This window comes from Balaenoptera acutorostrata, chromosome 5 (assembly GCF_949987535.1).
Source record: "Balaenoptera acutorostrata chromosome 5, mBalAcu1.1, whole genome shotgun sequence".
NCBI lineage: Eukaryota > Metazoa > Chordata > Mammalia > Artiodactyla > Balaenopteridae > Balaenoptera > Balaenoptera acutorostrata.
In genome coordinates this window covers 24184152-24208682 of record NC_080068.1, presented here as the reverse complement: position 1 = coordinate 24208682, position 24531 = coordinate 24184152, and the positions used below count along the sequence as shown (strand labels likewise).

The window sequence follows — 24531 nt, the reverse complement described above, 5'->3', positions numbered from 1 at the left end:
ATAATTTTTCCAAGTGAAAACAAACTGCATTTATTCTAATTAAATTCCCCAAATGGAAGTTTCTGTTTATCAAAGTGGAAAACTGACAATCTCATTTTCTGTAATTATTATTATAATTCAGACAACTGTGTTTTATCTTTGAAAAGTAGATGCATGGAAAACTTTCATGCTCATACAATTTAGGTATTACAGAAAATGAAATACTTTTGTAACTGGAAAAAATTGTAGATATTGAAGCCCTACTGTTATCTTCTATTTTCCCCCCAAACGGCCTTATCCATATTGACCTAGATATCTTTTCTGAATATTAACATAAATTAGCTCAGTTTCAGGACTAATTTTTCACAGTAACAATTATCCAACTTTGTTAATGGTTAGCGTTCCCATTCTAGGCATTTTATAGTCTATAAATCACAATTCAAGGACAGACCCAAACACTAGACTATCTTCATTTGCATATTCATATCCATATTAATCTTCCAGTTTACTTTCTAAAATAGTTTTGGCTATCAATTCTGATTTTAGTTACATATTTTGAGATTTCATACATGTGCCCAAGCATAAATATTAAAGAAGAAAACAAGAGACAGTTCATATAGGCTCTGAAAAGTCAGGGATTTAAATTACTTGTCACAGATGGCAAAGAAGTGTGAAGAGGCTTTATTATTATCTTATCTGGTTATACCTCCTAAAATGAAGTCAGAGAGCCAAGAGAGAAGAGGCAAGAGGATAAAGAGAGTAAGAAAAGAGTACACACAATTCCTTAAAAGGTAGCAGAAAGGCAGTCAGGAAGAGAAAGAAAGAGGCAAGTATTGGTAAGTAAAGAAATCACACACACGCACGCGTGCGCGCACACACACACAGTATATGGCTTATGTATTCGTATTGTTGCCAGCACATTAGGTAAATACCTTTAGCATAGCAGTTATTAAAATTCAGAGATAGTATAAAACTAGATTGATTCTTACTAAAATTTAACAAGATTAGAGATTACATGTAATTTCATTTAGAGAATTAAAGAAAGTTTATTTTCACTTACACAAGATTGATTAATCCAAGTATTCCCATGCCTCTGAAGTCTGTTTTGGGATCATCACCCTGGAAACCAATGTCAGCCCACTGCTTGGAGATTCTAGCCTTCAGTTTTTTCGTGGGCATTAGAAGATTCCAAAGCTGTACAAACATGCTTCCATATTACAAATAATAGTGATGCTCTTAATTTACCAAGACATTTTCCTTCTCATAGCTGATATACTGGTAAGTCGAATGCTTTTAATTAAACAACTTTTGTAGACAAATCATAGGCTCGACAAAGACTATATTTAGAGAACTTTTCAATTAGCCTAAAAAATGTAGCATACTTATTCCAATTTAAAAGACTAATACAAAGAACAGTAGACTTTGAAAAGGTAAGAAATACACAGAAATCGAAAACAATGAGATGTCTTTACTTACTAAGTAATACATATATACCAGAATTAGTAAACTGCTTCCTTGAGAAGAACACAGTGCCAGGCACTTGGCCTTTGCCTCAAACACTATATACTTAAGTAGGCTCTATTCTAATGGCGGGTGATTATCCTTAATCAGAAGGAAAATAAGTCTGAGATAGGGAGGGGATCACGGAGAAATAACACTGATAGTATTAAAACCTGTATGATCATTATTTTACAAATTTTCATAGTTTTAAAAGAAAAAGAATATGACTTGGTTGTAAGTAAATATATTCCTTAAGATTGAGGATTTAAGAACAGCTATCAAATATTGGATAGCAACAAACCAATCAGTGCAAAATAAAGTTTAAAAAATGTAATCAGTCATTTTCTAAATTCAACACCACAAGTCATCAGACAAAAGAGACTTACAAAAGTTGATAAGAAAGTTTGTGAAAATTTGCAAAACAGAAATACTTGCATTTTTTTTTTCCCCCATTTCACTATCATTTCAGGCACTGCTGAGTAAAGGACTCCTAATGAAAGGAGTATCCTGTCACCTCAAATGAAATGTGAAGACTTTGGGACCTTACTGTAAGACAGGGTCAGCACTCTGGCCCTGAAGCTAATCCAATCATCACACTGGGTTTTATCTGGTCCCTTCTCTCATTACTCACACATGCACCTGCTCACCTTAGCGTCTCTCCATGAGTTCAGCAAGGGTTTGATTATGCCAAGGATGAGGCCTCAGTGATGTGGTGAGAGACAAGATAAGACCACTAAAACTCAAAATTCAGCGTGCGTAAATGTCAAATTTCGGGGTTCCAGCCCTGAAGATTCTGATTTCATAGGCAAAGGTGGAACCTTGGATTCTAAATATTAAACACTGGTTAACTTTAGTGAAGGTGGCTCTTGGACTGTACTTAAAGAAACACAGCTCTCCTTAGCCCCTTACCCTGCTGAGCATGTGTGAGGCTGGGCGATTCACTGCCAGCAACTGGCTCTCCACCTCTGAATGAGTTTCATGATGAATCACCGAGATGAAAATTCCCTTGACTCAAATGCTAGGACTTGGGTCTTACCCCTTCTCTAAAGGGAAGGTATTGTGTAGAGAGCGTCTGAAGTTAAGGGAATAATGATGACGAGGAGGCTATAAAGAGGTCAAGCCTTAGTGAGTGCCAGGCACTATGCTAACGCTTGAAACATAAAAATTCAATCCGCAGCAACAGTCCTTTGAGTAGTTTTATTATCCTCACTGACAAAATCAAGTTTTATTTTTAATTTTAAAATTAGGTGAAGTGTATATTTATCTCCTCCTGAAAACAAGTTCTGTTGTTTTTAAACTTGTCTCTTACTGTTACTTGAATACTCTCAATGTTTGTTTCTTTCCACAGCACTTTTAGTTGATAACAAACTCCTAACACCATGTGCCATGTGCTATTTTCCCTAACTATAACCATTTAAAAATATAATTAGAATAGGTGAAGTGGATGGGCAAGCTGATTCAGCTCTATTTCAGAACTGACCTTTCTAAAGCAAATGACTTCATCTCCTCTACGCCTTAGAACTAACCTCATCCCTACAATAAAGGTACTAGATCGGATGATCTGGAAAGCTTACTCCGGGCCTGATATTCTCAAATTTCAGCATCTCCCTGGCCTCATGCATTTTTACTTCAGAAATAAGAAATAGGAAGGTTCTAAGTAAATTTCTTTACTCTCTTAATTTTTAAATCTATTGTGGCAATATTTGGCACATTTCATAAATCCCAAAAGATCTGACATAATAATCTGAAAAGGGACATCTATGTTCATAATTCAAGAGTAAGCTGAAAAAAGGTCTAATTTATGTGAGGATTTATATAAAAAGTAGGGGGAAAAAATCTGAAGCTTGTGGACTCATACTTGTCAGTTGAAAACATCTCCCTTTATAAGTTTATAATTTATTTCAGAATTAAAAGCATTAAAATAAAATTTGAATCTATCTCATTGATGCTTATCAGGAAATTATAAAAATAGTTAACTAAAAATCTTTCACCAATATAATAAAATTCTCTGAGAGGCAAAGAAATCAGATAGCTGTGTAAGCCTCCAGATTCTCCACACAGGCCTTACTAGCTCAAGCCTGATTTACTTTCCAGTGAACTCCAAATACAGAACACCAAAACTTACCTTGAGAAGCAGCTTTTCATGTTGCAGGTTATCAGAATCATATGGTTTTTTTCTCACACTTTCTACATCCAAATAGAGCTGTTTATAACCAGATATCTGTAGTAAGCATGCCTTCATACAGATTTTAAAACTGAAAATGATAAAAGTTATTGTTTTAAAAAAATCGTACCTTCTTATCACAATAAAGTAATGCCTTCCATAGCTTGTGGTTCATATGTCTATTTAGAAAGCATTCCCTAGCTTTTGGTTTAATACAATAAGCATCAAGAGCCTCTGTAAACACAAAACATTATACAAAGTATCATGCAAGATGTGATAGAACAGGGCCTACACAGAGGGCAAGACACGTAGGAAAGGCAAACTTCCAAAACTGCAAACTTTATAAATCCTTGATTCGTTCACTTCTTTTCATGTTTTCTCTGGGCAATCTCATGTGTTCCCAAATCTTTATTGTGAGACACTACCAGCAGACCTAATTTTCCAAGGATATAGCAACACACAATGCCATGACAGGTTCTCACAGTTCTTCCAAACACAACAGCTTATCTTCCCTGAAGAAGCATGCTCTTTCTCAACTCTAAATCCATTAATGGAATCACTAAGCACTAGTTCCCCAAGCTAGAACGCTCCGAGTTCTGACCTTCCTCTCCATCAACAATACATCAAAAGGTCCCTGAGCCCTTATCCTTTCTAGCTCTGAAATGTCCCTCAAAGCCCTCATCATATATATCCATTTACCCTGGTGTATTTATGGCTTCATCATCTCTTGCCTGAATGACTCAGTTTGCTGACTGTTCTGTCTTTATTCCTTCTACCAGCCTCCCACTTCTTCAAATTTACCCTTCATCTTCCTAAAATACATACCTGATAATGTAGCTTGTTTGCTTAAAAAAAAAAAAAGAATCAGAGGACAACATCTAAACCTCTCAGTGTGGCATGCGAGCCTCCTTGCAATATATCTCTGATCTTGCACTCCACTCACTTCTCCAACCTCTGCTCTCTGCCTATTCAACGCTCCAGCTACAAAGGACTCCCTGTCATTCCCAGATACTCAAGGACTCTGTGTCTTGTTGGCACCTTCCTCTGCACGGAATGTCCTCCCCTACCCATTCAACAAGGTCCAGCTCAAACGTCACCTCTTTTGTGGAATTATCGTCACACTTCTCTCCTGTACCCTCCCCTGTTTCAGCCCAAATAAATTACTCCTTCCTCGATATTTACAAAGAAAATACCAAATGCAGAAAAGATTGCTGAATATTTACTATCTCAATATACTTGTGCTGGGAACACAGAAATGTAATAAGTCAAGTCCTCTTATGGAACTCAGAATTTATTTGGGGAAGAACAAGAGCGAATCAATGACTACAGTACAATGGGTTAAATGTATGATACAGGACCTTCCTGGAGGACAGAGGAACTGAATTTTGAAGGACAAGAAGGACACAGGAGTCATTATTTAAGCTTGGGAAAGTAATGGTAAGTTACCTTCGAGAAGGCAGATGATAAACTGGCAATAGTACTGGACTGGGAACCCAGAGATATAGGTTTTAGTCCTGCTTCCATCACTCACCTCTCTGGACCTCACTTCCTCATCTAGTGAAGTGAAAGGGCTGAATTAGATGATCTCCACAAACCCTTCAGCTCTAACGTTTCACAACTGTGTGAGATCTCCAGCCTCACAGGATGTAAGCATACGATAAATGAGAACACCGTAAGAACACATACCTGGCATCCTTCTCAGGGTTAATATTCTTTTCCTTCATTATATCTACTACACATCTGTCCACTTCACTCTGAACAACAAGTGTCGCTTTCTGTAAGACCTATTTGTGTGAAACAAAGCTGAATGAGAAAAATCCCCTATTGTTGAAAAAGAACAGTATGTTTTGAGGTATTTAGTCAACTTCATAATGCGTGTATTAAAATGCAAAACCAAATGAAACCAAATTTGTTTCAAATTTTCAGTAGGGCTAAAATCATACATACATAAAATAGAAGAGAAGCAGCATGATGTATTAGATGAAGTCTTCCTTAACTGAGAATCAAGAGGTTCTAAGCCAATGAGTTCTTAGCAAATAAGCTCCCACCATAGTATGCTTATGAAGCAAATACTTTTTATAAAATTCTAAAATTACATAATAAAAATATATGTACAAAAATTTTAATGCAGAAGGAAAAAAATTTTAATTTTAAATGCAGAAGAGCAAAAAGAAGAAAAGTCAAATAATCTTGTCAATCCTACCACCAGAGATAGCCACTGGTAACAGATGAGCAGATATCCTTCCAGTCTTTTTTTCTATGCATATAAAACAGATTTCTTAAATAATATGTCTTATAAATGTCCACTGGATCCTTCCTCTCAAGAAATAAGCAAGTTCAGGCCTTCTTTACCCTTAAAAGGTTTCTTTAACTCTTATCTCTCTTTAAGCTACTATCAAAATTCCATCTGATATTCCCTATACTCCAGACAAAATAATCTAATCATACTTGGACTTATGCTTCTGCATATCCTGGGCCTTTCTTCCGGAATGATCCTTTTCCCAATCTCTAGACATATCAATTCTTCCCATTGCTAAGCTAGCTCACATACCAGATCCAGGAAGCTTTCCCTGATTCTATTCAAGTGGAAGTAACCTCTCCTCTCTTGGAATCTGCATAATAATGTACCTGTAACCTTTCTGTGACTCTTATCATTTTCTATAGTATAGTTATTTTTATATATTAAGTGGAAAATTCTCTGAGGACAGAGACTGTATCTAACTCATTTTTTCATATCCTGTATAGAAGAGATAACAGACATATAATTATCGAACGGAGATATCTGACAGATGAAAACCTTAAGAAAGGCAACTGTTTCAGTAAAAGTCATGTACAGCTATTCCATTACTTTTCTTTAAATTGAGGTTAATTTAAATACAATGAAAGGAATGGATGTTACATATTCAGTTTGACCAGTTTTGACAAATGCACATACCCAAATAATCCACATCCTTATCAAAATATAGAACATTTCCATCACTGCAGAAAGTTCCCTCATGCCCCTTCCCAATCAATCCCTCCCCCAACAAGCACCCACTGTTCTGCTTTCTATCACCGTAACTTTGTGGTGTGCATATAAATGGAATCATAAAGTATGTACTCTTCTGTGTCTGCCTTCTTTTGCTCAACATAACGTTTCTAGAATTCATCCACATTCTTGCTTTCATCAGTAATTTGTTCCTTCCAATTGTTGAGTAGTATTCCATTGTATGAATACACCTCAATTTGCTTACTCATTCTCCCGGTGATGGGTATTTGCATTGCTTCCAATTTTAGACTACTATGAATATTTTTTGTCTTTGTGAAGTGACTATTCGAGGCTCTTGTCCTTTTAAAGACTGTGTTGTCTTTTTATTACTGAGCTCTAAAAGTTCTTTGCAAGATATAAGTCCCTAATCAGATATATGTGCTGCAAATATTTTGTCTTGCCAATTCATTTCTTAAAGGTGTCTCTGATAAGTAGTTTTTATTTTGATGCAGTCTAATTTTTCTATTTTGTATTTAAATGGTAACGCTGTGTCTTCTCTAAAAGACATTTTTGCTTAACCCATGGTAGATGTATATTCTCCTATGCTATCTTTGAGAAGCCTTAAAGTTTTGGTTTAAACATAGGTCTAAAGTCCATATCAAATTAATTTTCACGTGTAGAGGGAGATAGGAGCCTCCCCTCCCCCAATTTGGATATCCAGTTGTTCCAGCACTATTTATTGGTTTTCCAATACTTGCCTGTCCTCACTGAATTGCTTTAGCATCCTTGTTAAAAATTATATATGGTCTATTTCTGTTCTCTCATCTGTTATATTTATCTATTTGCCTAGAAAGTCTTGAAGTCAGTATAAATCTTCTAACTTTGTTCTTTTAGAAGATTATTTGGGCTATACTAGTTTCCTTAAAATTCTGTATAAACTTTAAATGAGCTTGCCACTCCCTTCAAAAATAGCTTGCTGGGATTTTGACTGGAATTGCATTGAATCCATAGGTCGCTGTGGGGATCAGCATCTTAAGAATACTGACTCTCCCAAGTGATGAACACAGCGTATCTTTCCATTTTAAGTTTTCTCAGGAAAAGGAGTTGTAAAGCAGACGTCTCGCATAGCTTTCATTACATTTATCCCTGAGTATTTTACTTTTCTGGATGCTACTGTAAGTGGAACTGTTCTTTTTTTGTTTTCCAAAAGTTTGCTCTTAACATACGGGGACATACTGTGTCCTACAACATTGCTAAATTCATTTATCAATAATGCAAGTAATTTTTATAGATTTCTTAGGATTTTCTATACTCACAAACTATGTCATCTGTTAACAAAGACAGTTTATTTCTTTCTTTTCAATCATTATGTCTTAGATTTCTTTTCCTTCCCTTACTACACTGCCTAGGACCTCTAGCACAATGCCGAATAAAAGGAGAGTAAACATCCTTGCCTTGTTCCCAACTGAGTGTGGAGAGCGTTCAATATTTCAGGGTTGTATACCTATCATGCTAGCTGCAGGGTTTTCATAGATGGCCTTTAATAGGAGGAAGTTCCTTTTACTCCTAGTTAGTTGAGTGTTTTTGACCATGGGTATTGAGTTCTGCCAAAACAGTTTTTCAGTATCTACTCAAACGATCTTATTTTTCTAATTTACTTTGTTAATGTGGTAAGTTACATTCATTGATTTTGAAAATGTAGTCATGACATATTATTTTTTTTATATATTACTGGGATCAATTTGCTAATGAAGAATTTTTGTATGTATATTCAGGAAGGATATTGATTTGTAATTTTCATTTATTACAGTGTCGTTGTCTGGTTTTAATATCAGGATTATACTGGCCTCATAAAATGTGTTTCTTTCTACTCGATTTTCTAGGAGCTTATATAATAGCAGTATTATTTTTTCTTCTTAAATGTTTGATAAGAGTTCACTAGTGAAGTTAATATTGGAAGATTTTTTTGTGCAAAATGTTTAAATTACAGATTCCATTTATTAGGTATATGGCTATTTCAATTTATTTACTTATTTGTGTTAGTTTTGCTAAACTGTTTTTCAAGCACTTTGTCTCTTTCATCTAAGCTATAGACTTCATTGGCATCAAGTTGTCCATAGCACCTCCTTATACTTAAGTGACTACAGGCTGTGGTGATGCCCCCTCTATCATTCCTGATATGGGCAATTCGGGTTTTCTCTCTTTCTTGATCAGTGTTGCTAGAGGGCTATTAATATTACTAATTTTTTCAAAGAATCAACTTTTGAGCTTGGTGATATTTCCTATTTTTATCTGTTTACTATTTTGTTAATTTTTTCTTATTTTCATTATATCCTTTCTTTTATTTACTTTGGGTTTAATTTTCTCTCTTCTAGTTTCTTAAGGTATAAGCATAGCTCACTGATTTCAGGCCTTTAAACACTGCTTTGGGTGTACTCCACAAATTCTGATACGTCGTGTTTTCATTACCATTCACTTCAATTCTCTTTTTAAATCTCCCTTGTGAGTACTTCTGTGATCCATGGGTTACTCAGATTCTTAATTTCCAGATATTTGGGGATTTTCTAGATGTTATATTTTTCTTATTTCTTTTATTTAAATTAATTTATTTAATTTATTTATTTTTTTGGCTGTGTTGGGTCTTCGTTGCTGCTCATGGGCTTTCTCTAGTTGCAGCGAGCAGGGGCTACTCTTCGTTGTGGTGCATGGGCTTCTCGTTGCAGTGGCTTCTCTTGTTGCGGAGCACAGACTCTAGGTGCATGGGATTCAGTAGTTGTGGCATGTGGGCTCCAGTGGTCGTGGCACGTGGGCTCAGTAGTTGTGGCTCGTGGGCTCTAGAGCGCAGGCTCAGTAGTTGTGGCACACGGGCTTAGCTGCTCCGTGGCATGTGAGATCTTCCCGGACCAGTGACCGAACCTGTGTCGCCTGCATTGGTGGGCGGATTCTTAACCACTGCACCACCAGGGAAGTCCCCTTATTTCTAACTTAATGCTGTTGGAGACAGAAAACATACTCTGTATGCATTCAGTCCTCTGAAACTTACTGAGACTTAAAAGACCCAGTATATGATATATCTATATGACTGTTCCATGTGTACTTGGGAATATGTATTTTGCATTTGTTGGGTGTAGCACTCTATAAATGTCAATTAGGTCAAGATGGTTAATCGTATTGTTCAAATTGTATAGAGCCTTCTGGTTTTTTTTTCTTGTTGTACTATCATTTATTGAGAGAATGCAGTAAAGTTTCCAGCTACAATTGTGGGTTCATATATTTCTCCATCTAGCTGTGTCTATTTTGGCTTCAAGTATTTGGCAGCTTTGTTAGTAAGTGTATACACGTTTAATACTGTTATGTTTTCTTGATAAATCAGCCCTTTTATAATTACCAAAAAAAAAAGATTTAGTCTCCAGTAACACTCCAGGTTTATATTTTCTAAAAGAAAGCCACAAAAGCTTTTTTATGCTTATTGTTTGCAAGGTATATGCTTTTACTTTCTATTTGTTTGTGACTTTATGTTTAGAGTATGCTTCTTGAAATAACATTCAGTTTGTTGGGTCTTGCTTTTTTATCCATCTGTCAATCTCTGGCTTATTTCTCTAACCTTTTGGTAGGTCTTCGGTTCCTAATCAAAAACAAAATAACAGCTGGATGGAGGAGAAATATAACCCATTACATTTTCTAAGTTCTCATGTATCCCAACATTGTCTAAGTTCTCATGGAGCTCATGAAGGTATATTCAATACTGGAATATACAGGACTTAAAGAATTTCTTAAGTCAGCAACTCTAAAACTTTCTCTTTCAACCTAAAACTACGTATATCCAAAGACCCTTTTCCCAATGATGTTTACTTTAGAGCTAAAGAAAAAGTAGCGGTGATAATAAACAACAAGAAAGCAACATATACAAATCACTTATCATATATTTTGTAAGAAAATAATATATGCTTATGCATATGATTTTATTACAAAATAACATTCAATAAACATAAAAGTAATCTAGTCTTTTTTATTACACCTACCTTGATGGTAAGTTACAAATTATATGACTAGCCAAATTATATTTATAGCCAACAAACATCAACAGTGAGTTTCACCATGCAAGCAAATCTGGGGAAATTATATATACATTTGTGTTAGTGTAACCACAGAGTGTGAATGTTTCATTTTTGAACCACAATGCCTATGTGGTTATATACTTAAAGGTTAGGTACTTAAAGTCTAATTTTGGAAAATTAGAGACCAAAAAATATGCAAATGTGCATTACTATACCATCAATGCACAGACAAGTAAACTGATGCTATAAAACTAATTTATCATTCAATAGCTAGAATGTTATCATTACTATTTAAGAGCTAAGACAGCAGCTCTAACCAAACAACAGCCAATCAAAAACACGATTAGACTGACAAAGTGTTCTTTCCCTAAATTTCAAATTTTTCAAATACCCATATATGCATAAGTACAGTGGAGCTCTGCAACATTACCATGCATTGAATAGCAGCCAGACCTCTTAGCAGAATACTGAACTAGACTCAAGTTCGAAAAAGGTTTTCATTTTCATTTATAAATCCCGAAGTTTTAGTAATCCTTAATATATAATTGATAAGTGGTTGGTCCTAATCTAAAATACAAGCAAATGAGACTCAATTTTTAACGAGGAAAGAAAGAATTTCCACTACAGAACAGTTCACAACCCAATAGGACCACATTATCACTGCTTTAGGGAACTGGCCTTAATAGATTAAAATCACTTTTATTCACAGCAATCATTGGTAATGTTAAGTATTTAAATAACTAAGAGGTTTTCATGCATATTTTAAACTTCTAAAAATTTTGTAGTGTATGTTGGTTTAATCCCATCATCACTAACATAATATCAGTGATACCTATCAGGTACGGGGTATTCTCTTAGGCTGCTTTCATAATAATAATATTTCTAATTCTGAAACAACCATGTGGATATTAATACCTCCTTTTACAATGAGAAAATGAGTAACTTGCACAAACAACTAGAAAGTGAGACAATCAGAATCTGAACTCAGATTTTTTTCATAGGAATATAAAAGTAGAGTGGGTTAATAAAAATATCACAAAATCAGAATTCAATTTTACTCTACAAAGTAAATGAAATATACAAATGAGACACAATACACACCATAAGTTGTATATTTAAACTGATGAGACTTCCTCCATTAGCTTATTGACAAGTTTACCTTAGATTTAAAACCGCAAGAAAGCAAAGCTCCTGTGATTTAATTCAGTAAGTATTTAACTACCCATTTGTTGACTATTCCTTTTTAGTATGCCCTCCAAAACACAATTAGCAATTTATATTGTTAAATAATAAAATTATAAGAATACAATTTTAATGTTTACTTTTCAAGTGAACTTTGCCAGTAAATGAGATAAAAGAATGAACATTTTATTTTCTTTAACTTGTAACCACTACCTTAAAGCCTCCAAACACTTCAGCCCACATTTACCTCTTCCGTCTCTAAATGCCTGTTTTTAATTACATTAGATTTCAGTCTTTTTTTTTTTTTTTATATCCCAAAGACCCTGGTGGAATGTTGAACATATGGCAATCATTCAAATCTTCGCTCAAGGATTTGACCAAGACACTAGAGTTCTTAAAAAGTATCATCTTGTGTGCAGTCCCACTTAAGTTTGGGGTAATTTTACCACATATAAAATCCCATTAGTAAATTTTACGACCAAAAATGTCATTACAATCCATTTTGGTAATGATGGTTACACAGATAGATGTGAAAGTGAGTTCCCAGTTCCAGAACCCCTCCAGAGGTTCATCTACAATTTATGATATTGCTACTTTGTGAAATTGCATCCTAAGTTTCAATTAATGGAACTATACGGGTGGATAGGTATAAACAAATTTTTAGAACAAGCAACTTGTTAACTTTCTAGATCCCTACAGTCTCATTTAAAAAAAAAGAAAAGTAATCACTTTATAGGATTCTAAACAAAGGGGTAGGACTCTAGACTCTTCTCCCCTCCCCGGTATTCATTCACGTATATGAGTTATTCCCATATTGACCACTCATAAATAAAAGACTAACTAAATCAGTAAAGCACCTATTTTATAGGTCACTCTCCAAAACTTAACAGATATGCTTGCAATATTCAGCAGTGCCCATTTTCTTTCCAGCATGAATCAGTAACTCATATCAATATCACTAGACAGTAGCAAATCAACAATTTTTGACCCTATATTCTCGATCCACATTGTACATCATGACCAAATACAAACATATATACGGATATCTAAAACAGATATAGATGCACACACAGATAACTAAAGGTAAATTTTCATGAAACCATATTTAACCTTACTACGACCACTGTTTTCTAATTATTTTCTATTCCATTCCTTTTGTTGTTGTTGTTGTTTAATGCTGGCTGTGATCTACCACGGGATTTCAAACAATGGTCTACATGTTCCATACTCTAACTTTGCCACACCAAATAATCTATATAGAGAGAAAAAAAATTGCGAAACACTATAGGGAAGCATGTGGTAGACTATATTATTGGTCCCTGTTTTTCACTCCTGTGTAATTGAATTATATACCCACATGCCTAACATGGCCTCATGGTGGGCATAATGTATTTTTCCACCCCTTGACTTGGGCTTGGCCATGTAACTTACTTTAAGGATATTAACGGACATGACACAAGAAAACTTAAAATACGCCTCTGTGACTGGACGTTCAATGATCAACTGTGAGAAGAATATTTCCCAGGTACCTTTTCAACCTAGGTCCCACAGTGAGACAACTGCAACAGACCTGAACTTGGCACCAGCTTGAAGAAGAGCCTTTCCAGTTGGCCCACAGACACATGAGCAAGAAATAAATAATGCATTTATTTATAATGCATTTATATAATAAACCTATGCCCTGAGATTTTATGAGTTTGTTACACAGCAGCAGCTGACTAATAAACAGTATGAGGTATGACTTATTTTGGATCAAAATATACATGACCCAGATTTTCTATAACTATCCAAACCTATCCTAAGGGCACAGTCTATGAGAAAGTTTTCCCCCTAAGACCCTGCTTTCCCAAAAGCTCTCAAGTTTTGAGGTAAAATAAACAAGCAAAACCTCAGAACAGAAAAAATTATTCAAATACCTTCTTTGTGCACGAGTAGTGCACACAAACATACACACACACAGAGAAAAAAGGTTTTAAAAAATAGAATATTTCTTCTAAGGTGGGAAAATTTCACTCAATACTCTTTACAGCAAAGACTCTTCTAGTAGGACATTAAAAATAATTCACTCTAAAATTGAGGCATTCTTTTAAAGAAAAAGTATCTCCAAGTTAAGTTGTCTAGAATTATCACCTTGATATGATCCTACCTTATTCTTGGAGTATGTCAAGGAATTTTCTAAAATGAAAAAAAAAAAAAAGAATATTATTACTTAAATGCTGTTTGTGAATTACTCCGCACACAAATAGTATAAATATCAAGCCAGTAAGAAATTACTCTAATAGTTCCAGAAGATATAATTTCTACATGAATAACATAGCAAACATTTAAAAATTTTATCCTTACAGTATGATTCCAAAATTCTCAACCCAATACACATACCAGAGCCAAAGAGGTTAAGACCAACCTAATTTCCCCAGAATCATCTGTTTCTGTGCGGACCCCCAAGTGTCTACTAACTGCTGCAAATTCATCCACGGCTGCCTCAGAATAGCTTGGGTTCCAGAAACTCATCTTAAGAATACAGTGAGACTCATCTTAAGAATACAGTGCGAGTGCTCTAAACTACCTTTTCACGTGTTAGCCTTATGAAGTAAGGGTTTAGATTTGAAGAGCTAGCAAACAAAACATACAACAAAGGGGCAAAAAGGAAGACTTTAGATTATCTGGACAACCATTCTCTAACCAGACGAAAAGCAAAACAGCTTTTTCGTTCTTGCTTTCTGCTTCAAGAATCACAAGAACGTTTTTTACTGGTCTATTTACAAATTTTTCTGGCAAATAGTAAACAGTCTCCTTTTCTCAGCAATTTGAAAACTTCAAGAAAAATGTTCTTGTTGCAAAATAAAGTCTTAAAATGTTCTTCCCCCATAATATAAAAAACCAATCAATACTACTAAGAGTTCTTATCAAGAGGTACTTTGCTCTTCTCAGAGCAGTCAAAAGAGCAAATCAAAAGAGAAGGCAATAATTTAAGTCAGCTACAAAGTTGTGAAAAATTTAGGGAAGTAATTAAACTTCAATCATCTAGCTGCCCTGAGGCTCACTCTCTCCTTACTCTGCCATTCTTCCCCTGTTGTCTTGGCTACCAACACCCACTCCTCAAATCTTACAGGGGTGGATTTCTTAGTTGAAGCACACTTGTTCAACACAAAAGACGTTGTGGTTAAGTCATGATTTTCCATCTGACACAGTGAACATGAACTGCAGCCCATCCCTGGTCTGCCTCACTCTGGCCAAAGAGAAATGACCTCGATCGTATTTCTCACTCATCTGTGTTCTAATTTAAAGCCATATTTTCAAGTAAGTATTGAAAGCTGATCAATTTTAGAAGGTACTAGAGCAGCACTGTTCAATAGAAATATAATGCAAGCCCAAATGCGAACCACATATGTACCTTAACATTTTCTAGTAGCCATATTAGAGTAAAAGAAACAGATAAAAGTAATGTTAATATATTTTAACCCAATAGATCCAAAATATTATCATTTCAACATACAATGAATATAAACAATTATTAATGAGATACCTTTACATTCATATAAAGCCTTTGAAATCCAGAGTATATTTTCTAGTTCTGCACATTCAATTCAGACTAATCATATTTCAAGTGTTCAATAGCCACATGTGGCTATTGGCTACAGTATGGGACAGTGCAGATTTTTAATCTAATAATCTTTCCTAGGGATCACTAGATACCTGTTATTATTCTTTCATGAACTGCATAAGAGATTAAAAGATTGAAGGTTGCTGAATATAAAAATGGATCTCCTTCACTTAAGTGAAAATTTCAAAGGGCTTATAGAATAGAGATTTTTCTCTAGAAAGTAGGCTGCAACCATAATCTAAGATAAAACTGATGAATTTCAGGAGCCAGAGAAGGTAATTCTTTGCACAGATGCAGAATTAAATAATAGTTTCTTTTTCTATAGAATCAGTTTTAGCGCTGGAAGGATTCAAAGTGAGATTTCAAAGATCATGAAACTGAGATTAAGTGACTTGATCGTGATACGCAAGCGCTATTGTCACTATCGGTACTGAGAAAAATATTCATTCAGAGTTAAATTTTTATTCGTTTTTAATTATCCTTTTTCGAAAAACATTACCTATCCTGTGTGTCCTTTGTGCACCTACATAGGTATCAAAAATTCGCTGCAATTCACATTTTCCAGTCATCTGTCGTAAGAGCCATTTCATCCAAAATCGAAAGAAGTGCCCATAGAAGAACTCCCACAAAGAAATAAACATTTTTTTCCTGGAGAAGGAAATATATGACAGGTTTAACGGCCTTAAATTGGATTTAGAAAAAGAGAAAAAATTAGTTTATCCAACTCATCAAATCCCAAATTATATTAATAGATATAATGTTGTTCCATTGTGTCTATTTTGTAGTAGTGTTTAGGCATCTAAGAAAACAATGCCAGGTGTAGTATATACCACTTAGATTAACTAAATGATGCTGGCCAAATGGTTAATTTATCATTTTAAACAATTAACTGTAAAAATCAAACTACTTACTTAGATTCAAGCTCTCAGTTCACTATTTAATTTCTTATTCTTTGAGAACAGGGCTCAACAGTTCAAGAACAAAAGGACCCCACCTAAAGCAACAATTAAATCAAATATACCATATATCAGAATTGTTTGTATAAGGAATGTCTTCTTAACCCCTGTGGATAATCTCAGTTACAGCTGTCCCCCAGTCAGGTGATGGCAGCAAATAAAAACACTACATGTGGCTTACAAATGAAGTACACAGACTGAACACGGAGTAGATCACACCCTGGCTAATTGTTGATTTTCCATTCAACAGGTGAAGGGCAGAAATACTAAGAAGAGTAATAGACTACACCCTCGATAAAACTGAATCTTTATGCCATAAGAAAAATCTTCGGCTCCTAAATGAAGCGGGGTCGGGGAAATGAAAGTCAGGAGGAGTAACTTAAAAACAAAAATGCTCATCTCTTTCCTGCCTTAAACATTCCCACAGATAGATCATCTCCCGAGGGACTGTCAAATTCGAGATCCCCGCAGGTCAGTGCAGAATCAGTGCACAGAGATGGGCTGAACTGTGATTTTAAAATGAATCCATCTGGTCCGCGCTCATCAAGACAAAAGAAGCCGAACTGCCAAGCAGAGGGACCGCCAGCCTCACGGCGCCTGAGCTCCCCAGCCCTCGGGGAGCCGCTGCGCCGCCGAACCCCCCCTCCCGGAGCCTGGCTGAGCCCAGCTCGCGCCCTGCCCGCGAGTGGGAGGGAACCGCTCGCACAAAGCCCCGCCGGCCCGGCAGCCCCGCGGGACTTTCCGTAGGACACCGCGGGGCTCGCGCGCCTTCAGCGCAGCCGCACCCAAGCTGCACCAGGCGAGAGGAAAAGAAACAGCAGCCACCTCACGGGAACGGGAAGAACTAGGAGGAGCTGGAGCTGCCTCGGTTTCCCCGACTGCAAACTGCCGCCAACGGAAACGACGCTACTCGCAGTACGCTCCCTGCAAACACCGCGACCCGGAAGTCAGGGAGCGAAGCGGCGGGAACGCCTTCCCCGGCACACTGCCCGGCTCCGCCCCGCCGCCTTCTCCGATTGGCCCGAGCTCCACCAATCGCTATCTCTGAAAGGATGTCAAGCTGGGCTGCCCCGCCGCGCGTGCTCGGATTCTAGGGACGCCCGACGGTTTCCCTGGCAACCACTACCTTGAGGCACGCCCCGCGCCAAAGATCGGTCTTTGGCGGAGCGGCTCCGTAGATTTTTCTCGCCTTAAATTTCAGGTCTTTTGCGCAAGCTGAAACGGTGTACTAGTCCTAGATTCCAAGCACGGGAGAAGCGATGTGCTTTGTGTAACTATCATACCGCCAAGGTTACAAAAGCGCTTTCACCTGCATTTAATCTTAATTCTGTGAAGTAATTAGTAACAGTCCCACTTTATGGATGAGGAAACAGAATTTACGTTGAATGACTTGCCCATGGCTACTACGTGGCAGATACGGTGAGCCCTGTACGTTGAGTAAAGAAGTTTAGACTTTGTCCTGTAATGATAAACATCTAATAGTACATGGAACATTTATTCCTTAGCTGGTTTTTTCTTGAAAAAGTAACTTATGCACATGATTTTTTTTAAAAATCCAACCTCAAACAGTACATTCATTAATTCAAGTATCTGTTGATTGGCCGTTGATGCACCAGGCAGTGATCTAAGAGGGAGTCATACATTAAATAAATGCAAATATTTAGTATGTCAAGTGGTACTAAAGGGGTATTAAGGAAGGGAGGGAGAGTTTCTACATACAGTGTAGACAGGGGAGTCTCCGTGTTAAGGTGACATTTGACCAGTGTTCGGAATGAAGTAAGGGAGTGAGAGTATCTGGAGGAAGAGTATTCCAGACACTAGAAAGGCAAGTGCAAAGACATACTTCATAAGATGGAGGAATAGCAAGAAGGGCAGTATGCCTGGAGGAGAAAGAACAAGGGGAGAGTAAAATACAAGTACAAAGGACAATTTACACTAAAAAATAACTTCCACCCACCCATGCACAACTCCTGGTCCCTCAGCCCCGTTTCTCGAAAGCAACTAGTATTAGTTGCTTGTTTGTACCTTCAGGGACATTCTATGCAAATATATATATATACCCCCTCCATCCCCTTGTTAGCACAAACTGAAGAAGCAGTACACACTTTTCCACACCTCAATCAACATTTTTTTAAAAGGTGCTAATTGTAAAACGCTAGACATGTGAAGGGTGCATAAGCCATCATCCCTGCCCCATAGAAGCAACTAACTTGGTAATGAAATCTAGACATATACTATAATAATAAAACAGACTCGGATCTTGAAAGGAACTTAAAGATCATCTCAATGAATATTTTTTGTTGTACATAAAAAGATTCAGAAAGGCAAATTACACAGCCAAATTGGCAAATTAAGAACTAGAAACAAACCTATATTTCAGGTGTCTGTTATTACACAAAACCTTCATAGAATAGAAAGTGAGATAATTCTGTAGTACAATTATAAAATCCTTTTACCTTTTCAATGTGCTACACTGACAGCTGGGGGTGGTGGTGCAGAGAGGAACCCTTCTGCTGGTCTCCATGCTGCCTGTTGGCCCACTTCTATCCATGTTTTTCTCCAAGAGAGGAGAATGCTCACCTGTTTGGTCAGAACCTGAGAAGTTGGTTGAACTGCATTTACTGGAAGCAGGATCACTGTCTATTAAAATGCCATGTGCATATGATTTCCTCTCCTCTCTTCCACGAATTCATTTGCATATAACTAGCAGATACAATAAACCAGTCCTGTGCCTCAGGGAAGATTGGCCTTCTATCTTTCTCATTTTATTGGCTTTCTTCTTCGTGGCTGGCTAAATGGTGGTTAGATCCTAAGATTAGAATTCTGGCTTCAAGGAGAAAGTGGGACCTACTTAGGCCTCTGAACTAAATTGTGTGCTTCTACCAGGCCTTATCAGTTACACCTACATGGAAGAAAGAGGCTATGGTGTAATGGAGTTTGGTTATATTTTTATGTAGTACTGAGGAATCTCTGCTTTTCTTGGATTCTCAGACTAAACAACAAAGGCTCTGTTGATTTTAGAAACTGCTTAATGGAAAGAGTTGTTTGGTATAACTGTTAATCAACAATTTGTTACAGTGTTTGGGGTTTGATCCATGGAGGACCCAAGTAAAATATCAAGCCCTCTTTTGGAGTGTGTGAAGTCTGGAATGCAGCGAGTTTATACTGAGAAGGAAAACTGTGTACTCCTTTCACTAACAGTGAAATGGATTACTTCTGCTGAAGCATTAAAAATGTTATGGGCAGTGGCAACCCTGACTGGTTTTATGATGATTTGTGTTGCACTTTCCTGAAACTAAGTTAGACACTGTGCTTAGGGGGAACCCCTCGTGTATGGATTCCCCATATAATTTTTTTTAATGGAAGGACAAGGAAATACACAGAATGCCAAGGCAAATTTGTTCTCACAGCTACTAGTAACGGGGTTTACCAATGAAAAGAAAATTTAAGCTATGCAAAATTAAGCTAATGGGCTGGTGGGAAGATATTAACCAGAACAAAGGAAATAACCATTGAATCAGGTAGAACTATTTATATGATTGTTTTTAAAAAACAAAGGGTGAGGGGGAGTAAAGAAGCAAGAATTTTGACAGATTCCCTACAGAGGGTTTGGTGGCACATAAACAATAGTTGGGAGCAGGGAAAACTATTCAGGCTCCTGTGTCGGCCTCACCTAAGTTAATCTATCAGATCTGTTCCAATTGTCCCAGCCTGGATGAGTTTAGGGCTAAGGATGCTGAAATAGGGAAATAAGGTGGATTTAGCACAGGGGAGTTATTTAAATTCATCATTAGGGTTGTGGTAGAAAAGGACAACTAACTTGAGGGTCAAGAAATCGTCAATTGACCCGTTAGGAGGTCCAAGATTGTATGATATAGTTTATGTTGAGCGGCAGAGGACAGTGGAAAACCTCTGGGGGATTATCTAACGATGATGCAAAATGTACCATAATATCATCAGGGGAATGGAAGGGCAATATTAAGGTATGAAAATTGAAGTTTGGAGCAAATGAAAATGTTATGGTAGGCAGCACCAGAATCATGAAGAAGCTGAAGCTGGAGAAATAAGAAAGTAGGAATTACCCAGTGCCTCCTTTTATCTGAATCTGTAATTACAGTGGATGTGATGAAGTTCCTTGTCACTACCAGCTTAAAGCCAAATGTCTTTTAAGAGACAGAGAAGTCTGCCCTTTATGGATTTTTAATTAGACACGCAAAATGGGAGCCCTGAAAATTGCTCAGACCTTCCTTTGGAGTAAATATCAGGCAGTGTCAGATTGGGGAAGGACACAGGAAATCTCACCTCGCATTAGGAAACAATGGGAGCAGAATCTCCACTAATGCTTTCTATTAATCCTCTGTGGCCCAGGAGAAAAGACCCATGGGAATAACTGTTAGCCATCATGATTTGAACAAGGTAGTTACCATGACTTAAATTAGTGTCTCTTCTGCCAAGCACTGTAGAAACTGCCTAAGACGTTCAACAAGCTAACGTTCAACAAGCTAAACAAGCTGCTTTTGTGATAGATTCACCTATGCTACCTTCTTCTTTTTTTTAAATTTACTTAACTACAGTTGATTTACAATATGGTGTTAGTTTCAGGTGTACAGCTTCAGAGTCTTTTCCATTATAGGTTATTATTCAGTATGGTTCCATGGGCTATACAGTAAATCCTTGTTGTTTATCTATTTTATATATAGTGGTATGTATCTATTAATCCCAGACTCCTTATTTATTCCCCCTCCCCTTTTCCCTTTGGTAAACATAAATTTGTCTTCTATGTCTATGAGTCTGTTTCTGTTTTGCAACTAAGTTGATTTGTATTTTTTTTTTTAGATTCCACATATAAGTGATATCATATGATATTTGTCTTTCTCTGTCTGATTTACTTCACTTAGTGTGATCATCTCTAGGTCCATCCATGTTGCTGCAGATGGCATTAGTTCATTCTTTTTTATGGCTGAGTAATATTCCATTGTCTATATGTGCCACATCTTCTTTATCCATTCCTCTGTCGTTGGACCTTTAGGTTACTTCCATGTCTTGATAATTGTAAATAGTGCTGCTATGAACATTGGGGGGCATGTAACTTTTTTTTCCTGACTTTTCTGGATATATGTCCAGGAGTGGAATTGCTGGATCATATGGTACTATTTTTAGTTTTTTAAGGTACTTCCAGACTGTTTTGCATAGTGGCTGCACCAATTAACATTTCCACCAACAGTGTGGGAGGGTTCCCTTTTCAGCTATGCTATCTTCTTGATCTCACTCTCAGAGTGAGATCGGTTTGCTTGTGCATGAGAAGGAATGTGTAATATATTTATGGTCCTTCTCCAAGGACGTCTGACCTCTCCAGCTCACTGCTACAATTTGGTGAGAGTGGACTTAGACATGATCACCATCAAAATTAATTCATTATACTGATTACATTATGATCATTCCCCACCTTGGAAGGAGAAACTCAGGAGATGTGACAGCTGTCATGGAACGTATGACTAGCTGAATCAATCTAGTTAAGATTTAAAGCTTATTTTTTAGACCTCCTTCCCATTTAGGTCACCACAGAGCATTGAGTAGAGTTCCCTGTGCTATAGAGTAGGTTCCCATTAGTTACCTATTTTATACATAGTAGTGTATATATGAAGGGATATCTGTATATGTATAACTGATTCACTATGCTGTACAGCACGAACTAACACAACATTGTAAAGCAATTATACTCCAATAAAAATTAATAAAAAAATAGGACATACACACATTGGTAAGCAAAACAATGCTTGGAAAATAAAGAAGATGGTAGAGTAAATAAAAAAGATTTAGAGCTTAGTGAAATCAGTGAAATTTCTAAAAATAACTATGGGCCACCAGAGGTGTTTTATAAATGGTAAACAATAAATTACTCTCCCTCCAGGACTCTGTCAATAAAAAGGAGACACAACACCTTACAGGAATATTTGTCAAGCTATGAAAAATATGTAATGGGTAGTGGCCCAAGGACGCTGCTGAGACCCTACGATTCTCACACATTCATACATAATTTTACAAGTTTCTGACACCACAATACATGCAAATTGGAGGCTTTGAATGAAATATAACACTGCCACCTCGTGGCGACCACTGGGATTTTGGGACTCAAAAAGTTCCTGATGAGAGGCGGAGTCAAGATGGCTGTGTGGAAAGACACAGAGTTAGCATCTCCCCACAATTAGGGTGCCTGATGGCCGCTGGTGGGAGACTCTGAAGCCCAAGGAGAGGGGAGGAACCCCAAAGTGAACCGGCGGCTTGCGGGACCTTGGTTCACGAACCCAGGGTCGGGCCGAAGCTCCTGCGGTGGGAGCTCTGAGTCCAAACCACTGGATTAACAGAGAACCTCAGACCCCAGGGAATATTCATTGGAGTGAGGTCTCACAGAGTTCCTCATCTCAGCACCAAAACCCAGCTGTACCCAATAGCCTACAAACCCCAGTGTTGGAAGCCTCAGGCCAAACAACTGGTAAGACAGGAACACAATCCCACTCATTAAAAGAAAAAAAAAAATGAGATGGCAAAAAAATATGTCACAGATGAAAGAGAAAGGTAAAAACCTACAAGACCAAATAAATGAAGAGGAAATAGGCAATCTACCTGAAAAAGAATTCAGAGTAACAGTAGTAAAGATGATCCAGAATCTCGGAAATAAAGTGGAGGCATGGATTGAGAAAATACAAGAAATGTTTAACAAAGATCTAGAAGAACAAAAGAAGAAACAGATGAACAACACAATAAATGAAATAAAAAATACACTAGAAGGAATCAATAGCAGAATAACTGAGGCAGAAGAACAAATAAGTGAGCTGGAAGACGAAATGGTGGAAATAACTGTGGAGGAGCAGAATAAAGTGAAAAGAATTGAAGACAATCTCAGAGACCACTGGGACAACACTAAATGCACCAACATTCGAATTATAGGGGTCCCAGAAGAAGAAGACAAAAAGAAAGGGTCTGAGAAAATATTTGAAGAGATTATAGTTGAAAACTTCCCTAAAATGGGAACGGAAATAGTCACCCAAGTCCAGGAAGCACAGAGAGTCCCATACAGGATAAACCCTAGGAAAAACACAGCAAGACACATATTAATCAAACTAACAAAAATTAAATTCAAAGAAAAAATATTAAAATCAGGAAGGGAAAAACAAAAAAAATAACATACAAAGGATAACCCATAAGGTTATCAGCTGATTTTGTAGCGGAAACTCTGCAGGCCAGAAGGGAGTGGCAGGATATACTTAAAGTGATGAAAGAGATAAACCTACAACCAAGATTACTCTACCCAGCAAGGATCTCATTCAATGGGAAGTCAAAAGCTTTTCAGACAAGCAAAAGCTAAGAGAATTCAGCACCACCAAACCAGCTTTACAACAAATGCTAAAGAAACTTCTCTAAGTGGGAAACACAAGAGAAGAAAAAGACCCACAAAACAAACCCAAAACAATTAAGAAAATGGTAATAGGAACATACATATCAATAATAACCTTGAATGTAAATGGATTAAATGCCCCAACCAAAACACACAGACTGGCTGAATAGACAAAGAAACAAGACCCATATATATGCTGTCTACAAGAGACCCACTTCAGGCCTAGGGACACATACAGACTGAAAGTGAGGGGATGGAAAAAGATATTCCATGCAAATGGAAATCAAAAGAAAGCTGGAGTAGCAATACTCAGATAAAATAGACTTTAAAATAAAGAATGTTACAAGAGACAAGGAAGGACACTACATAATGATCAACGGATCAATCCAAGAAGAAGATGTAACAATTATAAACATATGCATCCAACATAGGAGCACCTCAATACACAAGGCAACTGCTAACAGCTATAAAAGAGGAAATCAACAGTAACACAGTCATAGTGGGGGACTTTAACACCTCACTTACACCAATGGACAGATCATCCAAACAGAAAATTACTAAGGAAACACAAGCTTTAAATGACACAATAGACCAGATAGATTTAATTGATATTTATAGGACATTCCATCCAAAACCAGCAGATTACACTTTCTTCTCAAGTGCACACAGAACATTCTCCAGGATAGATCACATCTTGGGTCACAAATCAAGCCTCAGTAAATTT

At 36.9% G+C, this 24531-nt stretch overlaps 1 protein-coding gene across 4 annotated transcripts in view; it reads right to left on the bottom strand.

Moving 5' to 3' along the window:
- The window catches only part of ELMOD2 (ELMO domain containing 2), a 51041-nt gene that overhangs the window by 11224 nt on the left and 15286 nt on the right, over positions 1-24531 (bottom strand). Inside the window, exons 1-7 of one of the 4 annotated variants that reach the window (XM_007189337.2) lie at positions 17237-17314; positions 16367-16449; positions 15955-16103; positions 13998-14026; positions 5330-5427; positions 3605-3734; positions 1040-1173 (exon numbers count right to left, since the gene is read on the bottom strand). In XM_007189337.2, coding sequence (XP_007189399.1) covers positions 1040-1173; positions 3605-3734; positions 5330-5427; positions 13998-14026; positions 15955-16096 — 533 coding nt within the window. In that variant the 5' untranslated portion in view covers positions 16097-16103; positions 16367-16449; positions 17237-17314. Of the gene's footprint in view, positions 1-1039; positions 1174-3604; positions 3735-5329; positions 5428-13997; positions 14027-15954; positions 16104-16366; positions 16450-17236; positions 17343-24531 lie in introns of those variants that run through there. The other 3 variants (XM_057547342.1, XM_007189336.2, XM_057547343.1) reach the window with 3 other exon arrangements.